The sequence below is a fragment of a genome, unplaced genomic scaffold, assembly GCF_019419815.1.
Source record: "Pyrus x bretschneideri cultivar Hongxiangsu unplaced genomic scaffold, Pyrus_bretschneideri_v1 Contig14, whole genome shotgun sequence".
Classification (NCBI taxonomy): Eukaryota; Viridiplantae; Streptophyta; class Magnoliopsida; order Rosales; family Rosaceae; genus Pyrus; species Pyrus x bretschneideri.
The window spans coordinates 5,585,634-5,599,406 of record NW_025999435.1 but is presented as its reverse complement, the minus strand read 5'-3'; the positions used below and the strand labels follow the sequence as shown (position 1 = coordinate 5,599,406).

General features: G+C 37.5%; 1 protein-coding gene across 1 annotated transcript; it reads right to left on the bottom strand.

The window, feature by feature from the left end:
- Window positions 1-2,190: 2,190 nt before the first annotated feature.
- LOC103942427 (homeobox-leucine zipper protein HAT4-like) lies at window positions 2,191-4,200 on the bottom strand. The gene is made up of 4 exons (XM_048579928.1): window positions 3,892-4,200; window positions 3,217-3,533; window positions 3,005-3,084; window positions 2,191-2,903 (listed from the first exon to the last, which is right to left on the bottom strand). Exons 1-4 carry the CDS (start codon window positions 4,082-4,084, stop codon window positions 2,558-2,560), a joined length of 936 nt encoding a protein of 311 aa, XP_048435885.1. The 5' UTR covers window positions 4,085-4,200; the 3' UTR covers window positions 2,191-2,557.
- Between the last annotated feature and the right edge of the window lie 9,573 nt (window positions 4,201-13,773).

Below are 13,773 nucleotides of genomic sequence, written 5' to 3'. Positions count from 1 at the left end.
TAAATCCAACTTTTTAAACTCAAAAACAATTTCCAAGTTTTAAGCCTTAAAAATTTGTTTGGTAGAACTATTTTAAAAAACTAAACTGAAGACTAACTAAAAAATATAGTATATTATCTAAAAACATAAAAATTGAGTTTTTAAATTTAAACTCACTCTTTTCTTTTCTCTCCCTTCTGCCCTCTCATTCCAAATCTCTCTCTATTTTCTTCTTTCTCTCTCCTCTTTTTTTTTATTACCTTTTTCGTCTCTCCTTCAATCCGCTCTCTTCATTCTCTTGGTTCTTTCTCTCACTCATTCCTTTCTATCTCGTTCGATCGTCTCTCTTCTTTCTCTTTTCTTCAATCATCTCTTACTTTATTTCCTCATCTCTCCTCTTTCTTCCTCTTCTGCAACCCCCTTTTTTTAGATCTTTTTATCTAGTTTAAGTCGTAAGATTTAAAAATTTAAATCGCAAACCAATCAAGTTTTTTAGTCTTAAAGAAAATTATTTTCAAGAAATGTTCTTAAGAAATGTTTTGAAAATGATAAAAAATTTCAAATAAACAGGCTCTAATTTTCAGAAGAAAAAAAAATCCATGAAAAAAAATATATCATGGCCTAAAGAATCAGAATCGGCAGTTTCATTTGCTGTCTTCAACCTTTGATATTCGTTCCAAAAACATTACAATTTGAATTTACCCAAATCTTCAAATAAGCATGCATCATGCATCTACCAACTAGCCTTTTGGTTTAGTAGATATTTAACTTCGCTTGATTAAAAGATATTTTAAAACCGACTCACATAAATGATGAGAACTATATATATTTGTGGTTATCCCCGTTGCAGTGGTATAACTTTGGCGACATTGAGGGTACATTGAGAAAGTCTTTGTAGATCTTCTAGTGTTTGTGGAAAAAAAAAAAAAGTAGATGCAAGATGCATGAATAACCACTTCAATCTAACAACCCATTAATTCATTATCTAATACTTCAGTCTAACAACCCAATAACTCAAGAATGGAGTTCTGACTAGGAGTGTCATATCAGTCCTTTTGAGTTTGAGTGTGAACGATTCAAACTTGGATGCGTTACTTTACTTATTCTCGTATACGTCTTACTCTTAAATACACGATACAGTGACAATTAATTTGGCCAAATTAACTTTTTATGTTTTTTTAAGTCTCTTTAAAATTAAGAATGTGTTGGATGTTATCTAGAATGTCCTCTTTGATATTTGTAACAGCTTTTTTTTATTTTATTATTATAATAAAACCGTCATGATTTTTTTTTTTTTTTTTTTTTTTGAGAAAAAATATACTAGAAACCTATAAACATTTGAAATGAGTGGTCAAGTGACCAAACTGTGTATGAAGTATGAACCACTCTAGTTTCCTTTGTGATTAGCAATCATCAAAGTCATTGATCATAATATATATGCCTTGACTTTAAAAAGAAAAGATTAGCCACAATTGAGGAACACGTTTTTTTGTTGTCAAAACACTAGAAAAACCCCGGGAATTAGGAACCGGTCTCCGTGACTAAAAACTTACATTTCTCTGGGTCCATCACAAATCTTAATATTCAACTGCGAAATCCTCAAATCCCCTCAGAAATTTCTACATATTCACACCCACCAGTCACCATTCAAAACCAAATCCCCTTAAATCCTAATCATGATCGTAATCCCCACTTAGAATCAGGCATTCGTTCCCCATAAATTAAGGATCTTTAAATATTAAACAACTGAGGGGGAGACAAGGAGGGGTTCCTATGTAATCTTAATTAATTAAACATATCTCCTAATTTTAAGCGATTTGAGTATAGCCATATTAATTAGAGCCGTGTCTTCATTCTCCACACTCAAAAGTTTGAATCGCGTCCTGGTAACTTAGATTATTAAATATTGAACAAAAGGTAGACAATAAAAGGTTTATTAACCATAATTAATTAAAGGGAAATTGGTTGTTCTAATGACAAGTCTATGAGTAAAAGGGTAACGCTTAGCTAGCGAGACCATCTATTTAAACTATCTGACGTGATTGATAACTAGATTAAATGGTCTAAAAAATTGGTCTAACTAGTATTACTTTGAGTGAACTCAAAGACTTACAAGGGTGATATGACGTCAGGCACCTTCTCGTCACTTAGATTACATTAGAATATTACTCGAATCGAAAAGAAATTGCACAATCCTCCAATGTTAAGAGATGTTAAAATGAAAATTTTAATTAGACATTACACTTTACATTCAAAGTCCTCCTTCCCTTTCCCCACCAACAAATTGTTGGGTCTAACAAGGGAATTAGGGAAGAAATAGTAGTGCCACCACCAAACCCTAATCTACAAAAGAAAGAAGATCATGAAAGTGATGGGCCAGATACTATAAAACATGCAGGCCCACCAAATCACATATTCCCAACCACCATATCTCAAAGAGTGACCAACATAATAAGGTTTTGGAAAAATTTACAACCGCTTCTTTTTTGCTCATCCTCCGTACACATCTAAAATATATAAAGGGGATTCTAAAAAGGTTTTTGCAAATTTTCTCCAAAATGCCCTCTCTCGTTTAAAATTACGACCGGGCGTGAAAGGCGTCGAACGGCAACGGCCGGTGCGGGATGGTGGTGGCGGAGGCCCAGGGGTTGATGGGCCCAGGCCGTGGTTGAACTGGCCCCATCTGAAGATGGGGCCGGGGATCAGCAGCGGACGATGATGAGTTGGGTGGGACCCCGACACGCTCACACGAGGGGCACATGGTGAGTGTTGTGGGTGGGGTCATCTGCATGTAGAACTGCGGGGAAAGTTTCAGTGCTCTCAGCTCCTGAACCTCTTTTTGCAACCGCCTGTTCTCCTCTGTCAGATTCTCACAGCATCTCTTCAAGAACTCACAGTCCACCTCTGTTTGCTTCAACTTTGTTCTGCAAATCACACAAGAATTAAATCTGTAAATAAGCCTGCACCCCGCAGGGGTATAAGCGTAAATTGGGTATATGTTTTTTGGTTTTCCGAAAATACCCACCTTGCTCTTCTGTTCTGAAACCAGACTTCCACTTGTCTAGGCCGAAGCCCAAGCTGTTTGGCCAACGCCAATTTTTGCTTCTGCACCCAAAACAAATGAAACCGTACGTGTTAAGTGGACTTTCTCAGCAACTAAACGGAAATTTGTCTATTTTCTCGGCATCCAAACAGAACTAGTCGCAGGGATTGTCTAGGAAGACAAGTAGCACTTACAGGGTTGAGAGTGTTGTGCTCCTTGAAGCTCTCTTCGAGAATGGCGGACTGGTCCTTGGAGAGCCTGAGCTTCTTCCTGCACGCCTCGCCATCCTCTTCGTCGCTGATGCCTCGAGAGCCGTCCCTCTCGAGATCGAGATCCTCGCCGTTGGCATCTCTCTCGCTCCGCTTGCCGCTCACACTCGACACGGTGCTGTTGGGGGAGGACACCCCCGCTTCGTCTTCGCAATCGCCCGTCGAAGGCGGCCGGTTCACGTCGATGCCCCGAAGGAACGATCGGGGCCCGGCCCGGTATGTCTCGGAGTTGGAGTTTAGATCTGCATATCGGATCGCGATGAAATAAGAAAACAAAAATCCAACCAATTTGTAAAAGGAAAAAAAAGTTAGTGGGTTTGGTTTGAAATTGGTGAAAAGTTTGTTGTAGAGTTACAGATCTGAAAGACAGATATTGAGAAATCATAAAAGCTCTGTTTTTTTCTGCAAAAATGTCAAAAATTAAAAGAGGGGCAACCCAAAAGGAAAAAAAAAAAAGGAGGAAAGAAATAAGAAAAGGGCAATTTCCAGGGCGTTTGTTTCTCAGGAAAAAGAGGTGAGAAAATTGTTGAAAAGGGGTGGGAAAGCCAGATCTGAAACTAGAAACCCACATGCAAGACAGGAAGACAAAAAAGCACAAACCTGAAGAAGGCAAGGGGTCATTCCAGAGGGGCTTTTGGGGAAGAAAGCCAGAAGTAGAAGAAGCTGAAGTTGGGAGCAGAGAAGGCATCAGATTGAGCCGAAAGCCGCTGCTGCTGCTGTTGCTGTGATTGTTATGGGTCTGAGGAAAATTCAAGCTGAGACTCAGACCCAAATCTTCTCTTTCAACCATCATGCTTACCTCCTTCCTTTTGTGGGAATTTCACTCTGAGTCCTGGTTCAGTTTCAGAACAAAAGAGTTGAGAGAGAGCTTGAAGGTAGAGAGAGAGAGAGAGAGAGAGAGAGAGAGAGAGGGGAAGGGGGATGTTATGGAGAAGAGTGGTGGGGAGGGTGTGGGGGGCTTTATAGAGAGAGAAAAAGAAATGGGTGGGGGGAGGGAGTTAGTGTGTAAGTTCAATCATGACTAAGGTGTCAGGAAGGGAAGCCCCCATAATCTCAATCATGGTTCTTGTTCCCCAAAATAATGTGCCCCACTCTCTCTCTCTCTAACCCACATTTGTCCTCTTATTTTCTCTCTCTACTTTTTTAACCATGGTAAATGGAGGAGGGGGCCCGCCTTTTAACTGCGTTTTGCCCAACTTTTGTTGTACCTTGCCAATAAAAAAATACTTTAATAGTAAATTTTTATACCCGTTGCTGTTATGGTCTTGGTAAGCTCTAATAATTGTGGTGTTTTGAACTTTGACCGTGCCAAACACACAAAACGGAAACAGAAACAGATGCAGAAGAAGAAAATCAGACCTTTTACTAATGCTATATTTGTTGATGTACCTTTTAAACTTGTATAAAATTATTAATTTTCTTATAAATTTTAATTTTAACCGATTATCTTCATAAATTTTATAATTAATTAATTTCTTTCTTGAATTTAATTTTAACCGATTACTCTCTGAACTTTTATAAATAGTAAATTTCCCTCCTGCATTAGATTTTAAAATTTACATCCAATTTTCTATCCATCTTGATCACGTAAATAACACATGACAACTATATGATATGTTGAGATCCAATTTTCCATCCTCAAACCGATGGGCAGTCAGAGAGAACTATCCAGACTTTGGATGATATTTTGAGATCGGCGGTCCTACAATTTGGAGACGCTTGGCACAAGGGCTTACCGTTGATAGAGTTCACCTACAACAACAGTTTCCATTCTAGCATTGTTATGGCACCATTTGAAGCGTTGTATAGGAAATGATGCCGTACTCCACTATGTTGGTCCAAAGTTGGTGAATGAGTTTTGGTAGGCTCGGAAATAGTAGATGAGACGACACGGAACATTAAGGTGATAAAGGCTAACCTGAAAGCAGCCCAGGATTAGCAGAAGAGTATTGCCGACAGACATACCACCGACAGAGTTTATAAGGTTGGTGATTAGGTATTCTTGAAGTTATCGTCGTGGAAAGGCATTGTACGTTTCGTAAATAAATGGAATCTCAACCCTAGGTACATCGGACTGTACCAAATCAGTTAAACGAGTTGATGAAGTTGCCTATCGACTCGCTTTGCCACCAGAGTTGGCGAGAGTGCATAATGTGTTTCATGTGTCAATGTTACGAAGATATGTCTCTGATCTGTCACATGTGATCCCTCCTTAACCACTAGAGATCAATCCAGATTTGACCTACGATGAAATTCCAGTGAGTATTCTTGATTGGAAGGATAAAGTTCTTAGAACAAGACCGTGCAGATGGTGAAAGTTTTGTGGAGGAACGACTCATTTGAGGAAGCTACTTGGGAAACAGAAAGCGCATGCGAGATATGTATCCACATCTGTTCTATGGCTTTGATTTGTAATATGTGATGAAATTTCGGGGACGAAATTTTTATAAGGGGTAAGATTGCGACGACCCGTCCCTAATTTTCCTATGTAATTTCTCCCCCAACTATGTGAATTGTCTATTATGCCCTTAGAGGCAAGTGACGTGGACGTGTTTATTTCTCTCTTAATTTATTTTGTCGCTTCTGTAATAAATTTGTACACATTGTTGCAAGTGTACATGAATTTTTATCAGTGTGAAAACACTATTTCAGATAGATTTCGATTCCCTTTTCTCTATCCCTACCTACCCTTTTAACCCATCTCGTGCTTTCCTTTATGATATTCACCAATCCCATCCTTTCCCTCTACACGGCACCCAATCAGAAATCAAAAAAATGAACTCTCTTTTCTCTTTCTTCTCTCTCTCTTTCCCGTATACCATTCCCTCTGTAACAACCCTATATAAGCTTCAAATGTCATAGATCGAACCCAAGAATCTCATTTTCACGCTCATCTCAATTCTACGAGCACAACCATACCCTTAGAACTCAGTTTAGACGAGATTTGATTCGTTGACTCGGAAGGTCCGAATCGGCCGAGTTTTGAGTTCAACGTATTTTCAAACGAGTTAGGAAGTTTTGAAGCTTGGGGAAGTTTCTACACAACTCCTCGAGGCTCATTCAATAATTTGGAAGAAGTTTGGAAGTGAAACGATCGAGTTTCGAAAAGTTCGCTTTTGGCTGGAACTTTCGAGGTGTTTTCCATCAATCTCCGTCCACTCCAAATAGGTATAACGTGATTCTACTCTTCATGAGCTTCAAATCCACATAAAGTAGGTTGAAAATGGTTGAGAAATGAAGAAGTTATGCAAGTTTGAAAATTTTCCAGAAACCGGCGAGATTTGAGTTGCAGACGGCGGCGCTGGCGGCGAAGGACCACGGCGAACGATAGGACTCGCTGGAGAAGCATGAGAATATTCCGTCAAAGTTAACGGAATATTCTAATGGTGTCAAGTAACGCAGTTAACCTCTGTTAAGGATTTAACGGAATATTTAGTGGAATATTCCTAACGGCCATTAGGCCTTTATTAGGATTCAGCCGTGCGTGGGGGCATGTCTGGCCGTGCCTTAGCCGGCGCGTAGGGGCGCATGCATGGTCCAAAATTATTTCTAAAAATTTAGGGATGTTCATGACGTCGAGTAGATCGATTTCATGTATTTAAACCCTAGGTTTGAGCAAACTATGGGGTTTTTTATTTAGGTTTCCACATATGTGCTTTAATTAATTCTATTATAGTTATTTCACATATAGGGAAACATATCCTGAGGAATTGAAGGGCTAGGCTAGTCTTGAGGGCTACGACCCAGCGACGTACTTGTTAGTGGACAGTTTATTTATATATATATATATATATATATATATATATATATATATGGCTTATAGTTTACATAAAATGCATTTAAATGTTTTATGCCTATTATGTTAATTTTAGTTTAATTTGGTAAATGTGCTTTGTGCTTGGAATTATAAAAAGGTTATGGCATGTTCATACGCATATCTACTTGCTTATAATTATGGTATTGTGGTAGAATACTAAAATGATTCTACAGGACGTGCAAGTAAATTCAGGTGAGTTCAGTATTGATTTGAATTGTGCAGCATACATATATTTATATAGTTAGCTTATCATTACTACACCCAAGTGTTAATGCTCCCGTCCGGGGCCAGGGCCAGCCTTTATGTGTATGTTCACCTCCCGCATCGTATGCTCGTCTTGGATCCAAGTTAGGTGTTAGCCTGTCGTACATGTCACATTAGGTGACTCCAACTTGTAGGTGACTATGCTTAGCGCAAGCTTCACGTGATCATAGCACTAGAGTGTATATTATACATCCAGCTTATTGTGCATGTCACATTAGGTGATTCCGACTTGTGTATTAGCATAGACTGATGTTAGTATATACTTGAGTGTTATTATATAGTCAAACACACGCCTATATTCTATTTTGCTGAATTATTCATGTTGTGGCACATTTATGTGATATATATATACTGTTGGCATGCACTTGATTCTTCGTACTTATATTGTAGTATGTTTGGTTTTAAGGAAACTATACTTGTTTTACGGCGAGGGGTTAGTATATTTCGAAAATAAAGGTTTTCTTATAAGCATTGTTTTGCTGACCCACTCAACTTTGTTTTTCCCCCCTCCAGGACCTAGATAGCTGATTTCTTTGTGACACTTGAGGATCATTTAGCAGTTCTGACATTATCTTCGATTTAGACGTACGAACTTATCACTGTTGTGTAATAAGTGTACTTTAGCTGCTTTGCCTACTTTTTGGTAGTACTGTCTTTTAAGCTCTGAATATTTGTAATGGGTCATTCTCACGATTGTGCACTCTTTCACGTTTCAGTATTATTAGCTCTAATTAGTTTTAAAATTTTCACTTTTCACATCACTTATCCTTATGGTTACGTCACCTCACGATGATGGCTAGCATGCTTTGACCTTCCGAGGTCAGGGTGTGTCATAATGCCAAGGGGAGAATTGGCTATTTATAAAAGTTCAGGGGGTTAATCAGCTAAAATAAAAGTTCAAGTGGGAAATTGACTAATTTAAAAAGTTTAAGAGGGTAATCAGCTAAAATTAAAGTTCAAGGAGGAAATTGGCAGCTGCATACAAGTTCAAGAGGCAAATCAACAAATACCTCTTTACTAATTCATTCATTATTTGTTTATTTTTTGACATATAATTAAATTCATTCGGAGATTCATATCTGCCATTTTGTTTTCTTTTTTGTGATATTTTTATTGTTTTGAAGAAGAATTTGAAATGTTTAAATGTTGTGTAGTTTTTTTTTTGGGTAAATTACATTTTACCCCCTCAAGTTTGGGGTCGATTGCAAACTCATACAACATCTTTAAAACATTTCAATTTCATACATTTACTTATCATTTTATTTCAATTTCATATATCCGTTAAGTGATGACGTGTAAAATATGGGATCGACATTTGTGCTAACGTGGCTGCCAAATTTGTGTCACGTGGCAAAAAAAAATTATGCATTTAAAAGACAATAATTTACCCTTTTAAAAATTAAAAAATTAAAAAATATATATATATAAATAAATAAAATAAAAACCCTAAAACCCATCTTCCCCGACCCACCTTCTCCCTCTCCTCCACTCTCTTCACCTCCCCTCCCATCCAATAATTCACCCGCAACTCAAAAACACTTCTCTCCCCTAACCGACCCTTTCCCCGCAACCTAAACCCCCCCTCCCCCATCCCACTCCACCCTCACCTCCCCCACAACCCCCCCCCCAACCCAAAAAACCTAGATTATTTGTAATCAACCAAAAAACTTAGATTTGTAATCAACCAAAAAATATGTGTGTGTGTGTTCTAAAACAGATTACCTAGAAGAAAAATAAAATAAAGGAAAGGTTGGAACCTATTGCCCCCTATGCCGCCCTCCCACCTATTTATGACGACCTCTTTCATATCTTTCTCTTCCTCATTCTCTCATTCTAACCTTGAATTGACGTTGATTAGACCCACAAGATGCAGTCGGCAACGACATCGGAAGGGGATTTTGGTATTTGACAATCGAATGAGTGCTGGTGTGGAAGAATAGCGGTGGGTTAGTGCTGTGGTGGTGCAGTTTGGAGGATGTACGACTCCGTTGGTCGCCATGGTGAAGATGCCGAGGGAGATGAAGGGTTTTGGGTTTTGAATTCTGGATTGAATCTGAGGTTGCAAGGAATGGGTCGGTTGGGGGGTTGTGGGGGAGGTGGGGGTGCGGTGAGATGCGGGCATTTGGGTTGCGGGATGGGGTCGGTTGGGGGAGGGGAGTGTTTTTGGGTTGCGGGTGGGTTGTGGGTCGAGGAAGATGGGTTTTAGGTTTTTTTTAATATTTTAAATAGGGTAAATTATTGTCTTTTAAATGCATAAAATAAATAAATAAATACTGCCACGTGGCACAAATGTGGATCCCATATTTGCCACATCATCACTTAACAAATTTTCTAGTGGATGTATGAAATTGAAATAAAATGATAAGTAAATATATGGAATTGAAATGTTTTAAAGATGTTGTATGAGGTTGCAATTGACCCCAAACTTGAGGGGGTAAATGTAATCTATCCTTATATATATATAAAGAGAGACAATTGGTGGTAAGCCACGTTTATCTACTTTTTACGGACCCGGAGAAGCTATTAGGAATTTTACCCTGTCCGTAGCCACAGTCAAACAGACTCTCCAGATTGAAGCATCAAACCCTAGACAAAATTCTCTAAATGGCTTTTTAATACCCTCGTTAGGCATGTAAAAATTTTCTTGCATATTTAATAAATGCGCTATCGTTTGAAAAAGAAAAAACTTGTTTGACAATATTTACCAATTTTGGCTGACTTATATTTGTCACTTGGACTCAATTATATTTCTCTTTCATCAGGTAATTATAGAAAAATAAAATAAGCCCATTTTATAATATCTTTGTCAAGAGAGGGGTGAGTTTAGTAACTCAAATTAAAGACAGATTTGAATTTATTCTGATTCTTAACTTCCCTTGTGTTTATTTGACTTCTAAGTTTTCATCAGTAAGTTGATGCATCAGCATAACAACAGTTTGGATTCTGACTTCCAAAGCTTTTACTAATACATACATAGTAACAAAATGTATATCTCACATTACACGTTGTGATAATTGTGGATGCAAATTTCTGCCTTCTTCTTCTTGTTCTTCTTAACAAAATTGCACCTACAAAACAATTAACACATTTGGTCAATGCCAAGAGCCTTATGCGCCCATGATGAATGAAGGGGGTTGTTTGTAAGAGTGTTGAACTTAGGTTTTTGGAGAAAATGGGGTGGTAAATATAGGGGTGTGACCGGCCCCTTTGGGAGAGATGGGAATTGGCCACTTTAGTGGTTTTTTGGTGTTAATCACCATCAATTAGCTAATTAATGAATTAATTAAGTAACAAATCAATTAATTAGCTAATCAATATAATTTGAAAGAAATAATTTGGGAGTTAGCTTGTGGGGAAGATTTGATGAGGATGGATAAAATAGGTTTTGAATAAATACCTATTTTGATCATTTTTGACCTTAATTGAGTGATGATTGTCTGCTACTCGCGCATAGGAGTTCCGATGTGCCTCGAGGGTTTTCACCCAAAAAATCATGTGTCGCCTCCATATTTTTCTTGATTATTTTTTGCTTCACAATACTGAAAAATAAACTTTAATTGATTAATAGAGGTAATTGATCCTGTATTTCTGAACACATTTTTTTTGGTTAATATTATTCCAATTATATTCAATAGATGATAAAAGATTTGAAAACTTTTGAAATATTTTATTTTTAAGAAAAAAACAAACTACATTGCTGTAAAGAAGTGAAGGAAGCAGATGTTGAGAAGATTAATGAGGAAATACCAACCCAAAGTTAATGCAATTTTTTCCTTCTGCGCTCGGAACAAAATTAATGCAAGTTTTGGTGGCACTCATATCTATTATATGCCATGCAAATGGGCATCCGCAAGCAAAATCATCAAATCCAGATGCAAAATCACACCGAATCTTGACCATTAATGTCGGGGGCCACACATCCCACCATTGGCGAGGGAGAGTAAGGGGGGGTCATTGGTGGACGAGGATTCTCTCGTATTCTTTTTGTGAGGATCTATTTATTGTATATTATAGAATTAGTTTTTGTTAAGTATTTTTTGTGTTTAATTTTAAATAAAAAATTCAAAATAATTTTTTAAGCGCACAATATATGATGAACGGATAAGATATGAGAATCCTATCCATTGCAGGTGGGCAACAAGTTAATAGGTTTTTGTTTTGTTTTTTTAACATTTTTATAATGAAGACAAATATTATAAGTTTCATAATTTTATTAATTTGGAATTTAGGAATTTTAATTATGTGTTCACAAGTTTTCAATTATTCTTGTTTATGTGTCCTATTTTTATTGGTTGTCCTAGATGACATGTAAGAATAAATGATGAAAAAACGAACTCGCTCAAAATTTTGACGAAAATGCGATGCAATCTAACAGTAAAGTGTTAATTGGCCGCTACTCAAAAGTTAAGTCTTAATTTACTAAAATATAATTTAGGGATTCAATTTCAACTAAGATGATAATACGAGTTGTCACACGACAATTTACTCTTGAGGATAAGAGGAATACTGGTAAGATGGACGGTTGAGGTGAATCTCCCATTGATAAGCCCCGTATGAGATCCTGTACGCTTTATAACGAAGCTGAACAACCATCAACCATAAAACATTTGGAACGGACGGCCTTGATTGGATACCCAACAGATAAGCCTTCCTTTTGCGGAAAATCCTTTTTCGTAACATCCCCGTTCGATTCCCACGAGGGGAGTGGGGGCACGGGGCCTCTGCTTTCAACCAAAAACGTCGCTTCTCACCCTTTTTCCTTTGATCAATACGCTGCGTTTCAAAGAGGACTAATAATTGTGTGACTAAACTTCTCAGATGGCTGAGAGCCGAGTCTTTACGGACGGCTAGGATCTTATGGCTGCATTAACAGATTTTTTTTTTAACGATAAATTTGTTAGATTAAAAAGTCGACGAAATTAAAACTCACGTCATAATACAAGAGCAAAACTCCTCGACACCATTGTAATAGAAGGCGGCTTGCGGCTGCTTTACCAGATTCACCACCACTTTTTATTTATTGGGGTCAAAGTGCATTAACTTGGCCAATTTCGACCACTAATTACATGAGGTTGCGTATTTGACTTTTAACTTGGCCATGAGAGAAACGTGCTGTGGGAATATGAGTTATAAATGTTTTAAATGCAATTGTAAATGCCACCTCCTGAATATTAAGTTTCGAAATGTATGTGCAATTTAATGTGGGTTTTGACCTTCCTACTTTCACTTGCATGTACTAGTTTCTCAATCAACCCAACGAATTTGGAGCATGCTTTACAACAACATCGTGTGGTTAGAACTAAGTTTCCAACTAACTCCCAATATTTTTGAACAATTACATCTGGATTTCTAGATGTATTTAATTAAGATTTTAAGTGATTTTCTGAAAGTTTAAGTGTATTTAATCAGGATTTTAAAAGAATTTATAACATTTCAAGTGTATTCAATTAGAAAAGTTGAGGAATTCGAGAAAATTAAAGAAATTTCATAATGTATTATAAACATTCTTAAATCTCACCTCTATCTTAAGAATTTGAAGATATTCCCTCAAAACTTTACATAGAATATTTATAAATCAATTAAACTTCATCAAAATCTATAAATTTATAAATTCATTAAAATCTCTTAAATTTCCAACTTATTACACCTCCCTAAGTTTACTACTTTTTTCTTTCCATGTCATCATTGAAATTACTGTATCTAACTAAGACGAACATGTGAGACAATAAGGAAATTTTAAACTAAATGATGTATCATCAATATAAAATAAACATGTTAGTAAACACTTAAGCAATACTCTAATAATTAACATTCCATCATTTAATTTACAAAATTTAATTTAATAATTTAATTTCTTTAACATTACCCAAAGATTTATTATCCTTCTTCAACATGCATGATCATAAACAAATGGAACGTTCAAGTTAAAGAGAGTTCGAAGCTGATTGAGCCAAGTAGCCATGCAGCCAAGCCAAAGTTGGACAAGAGAGAGAAGATGAAGGGGACACAGGAGAGAGGAGTTCACGTGGGAAGGGTCACGGAGGGGCTGCAAAATTAAGGGAAGTGTGGAAGAAATGAGCATGCCTACCCCGAACTCACGTGGACCAACATGTCCTGCCTGGCCCATTCAGGACACGTGCTCTCACACGCTTCTCTCTTTTTCTGTTACAACCTTTGGGCCCCCCACCCACACAACTTCACACAATCGTGCGTGTCATCTTGTCCCTCCACTTCCCGACACCCTCCTCATCACAATCATTTGAACTCATCACTCCACACCCCTCCTGCATTTTCCCCACCACTATCCTTCGCGCGTGCACAACAAATCCCTCCATCGAGGAGGGGAAGTTATGCTAACACTAGGAAGAAGATAAATTCGGCTAAATCACATAATGAACAAT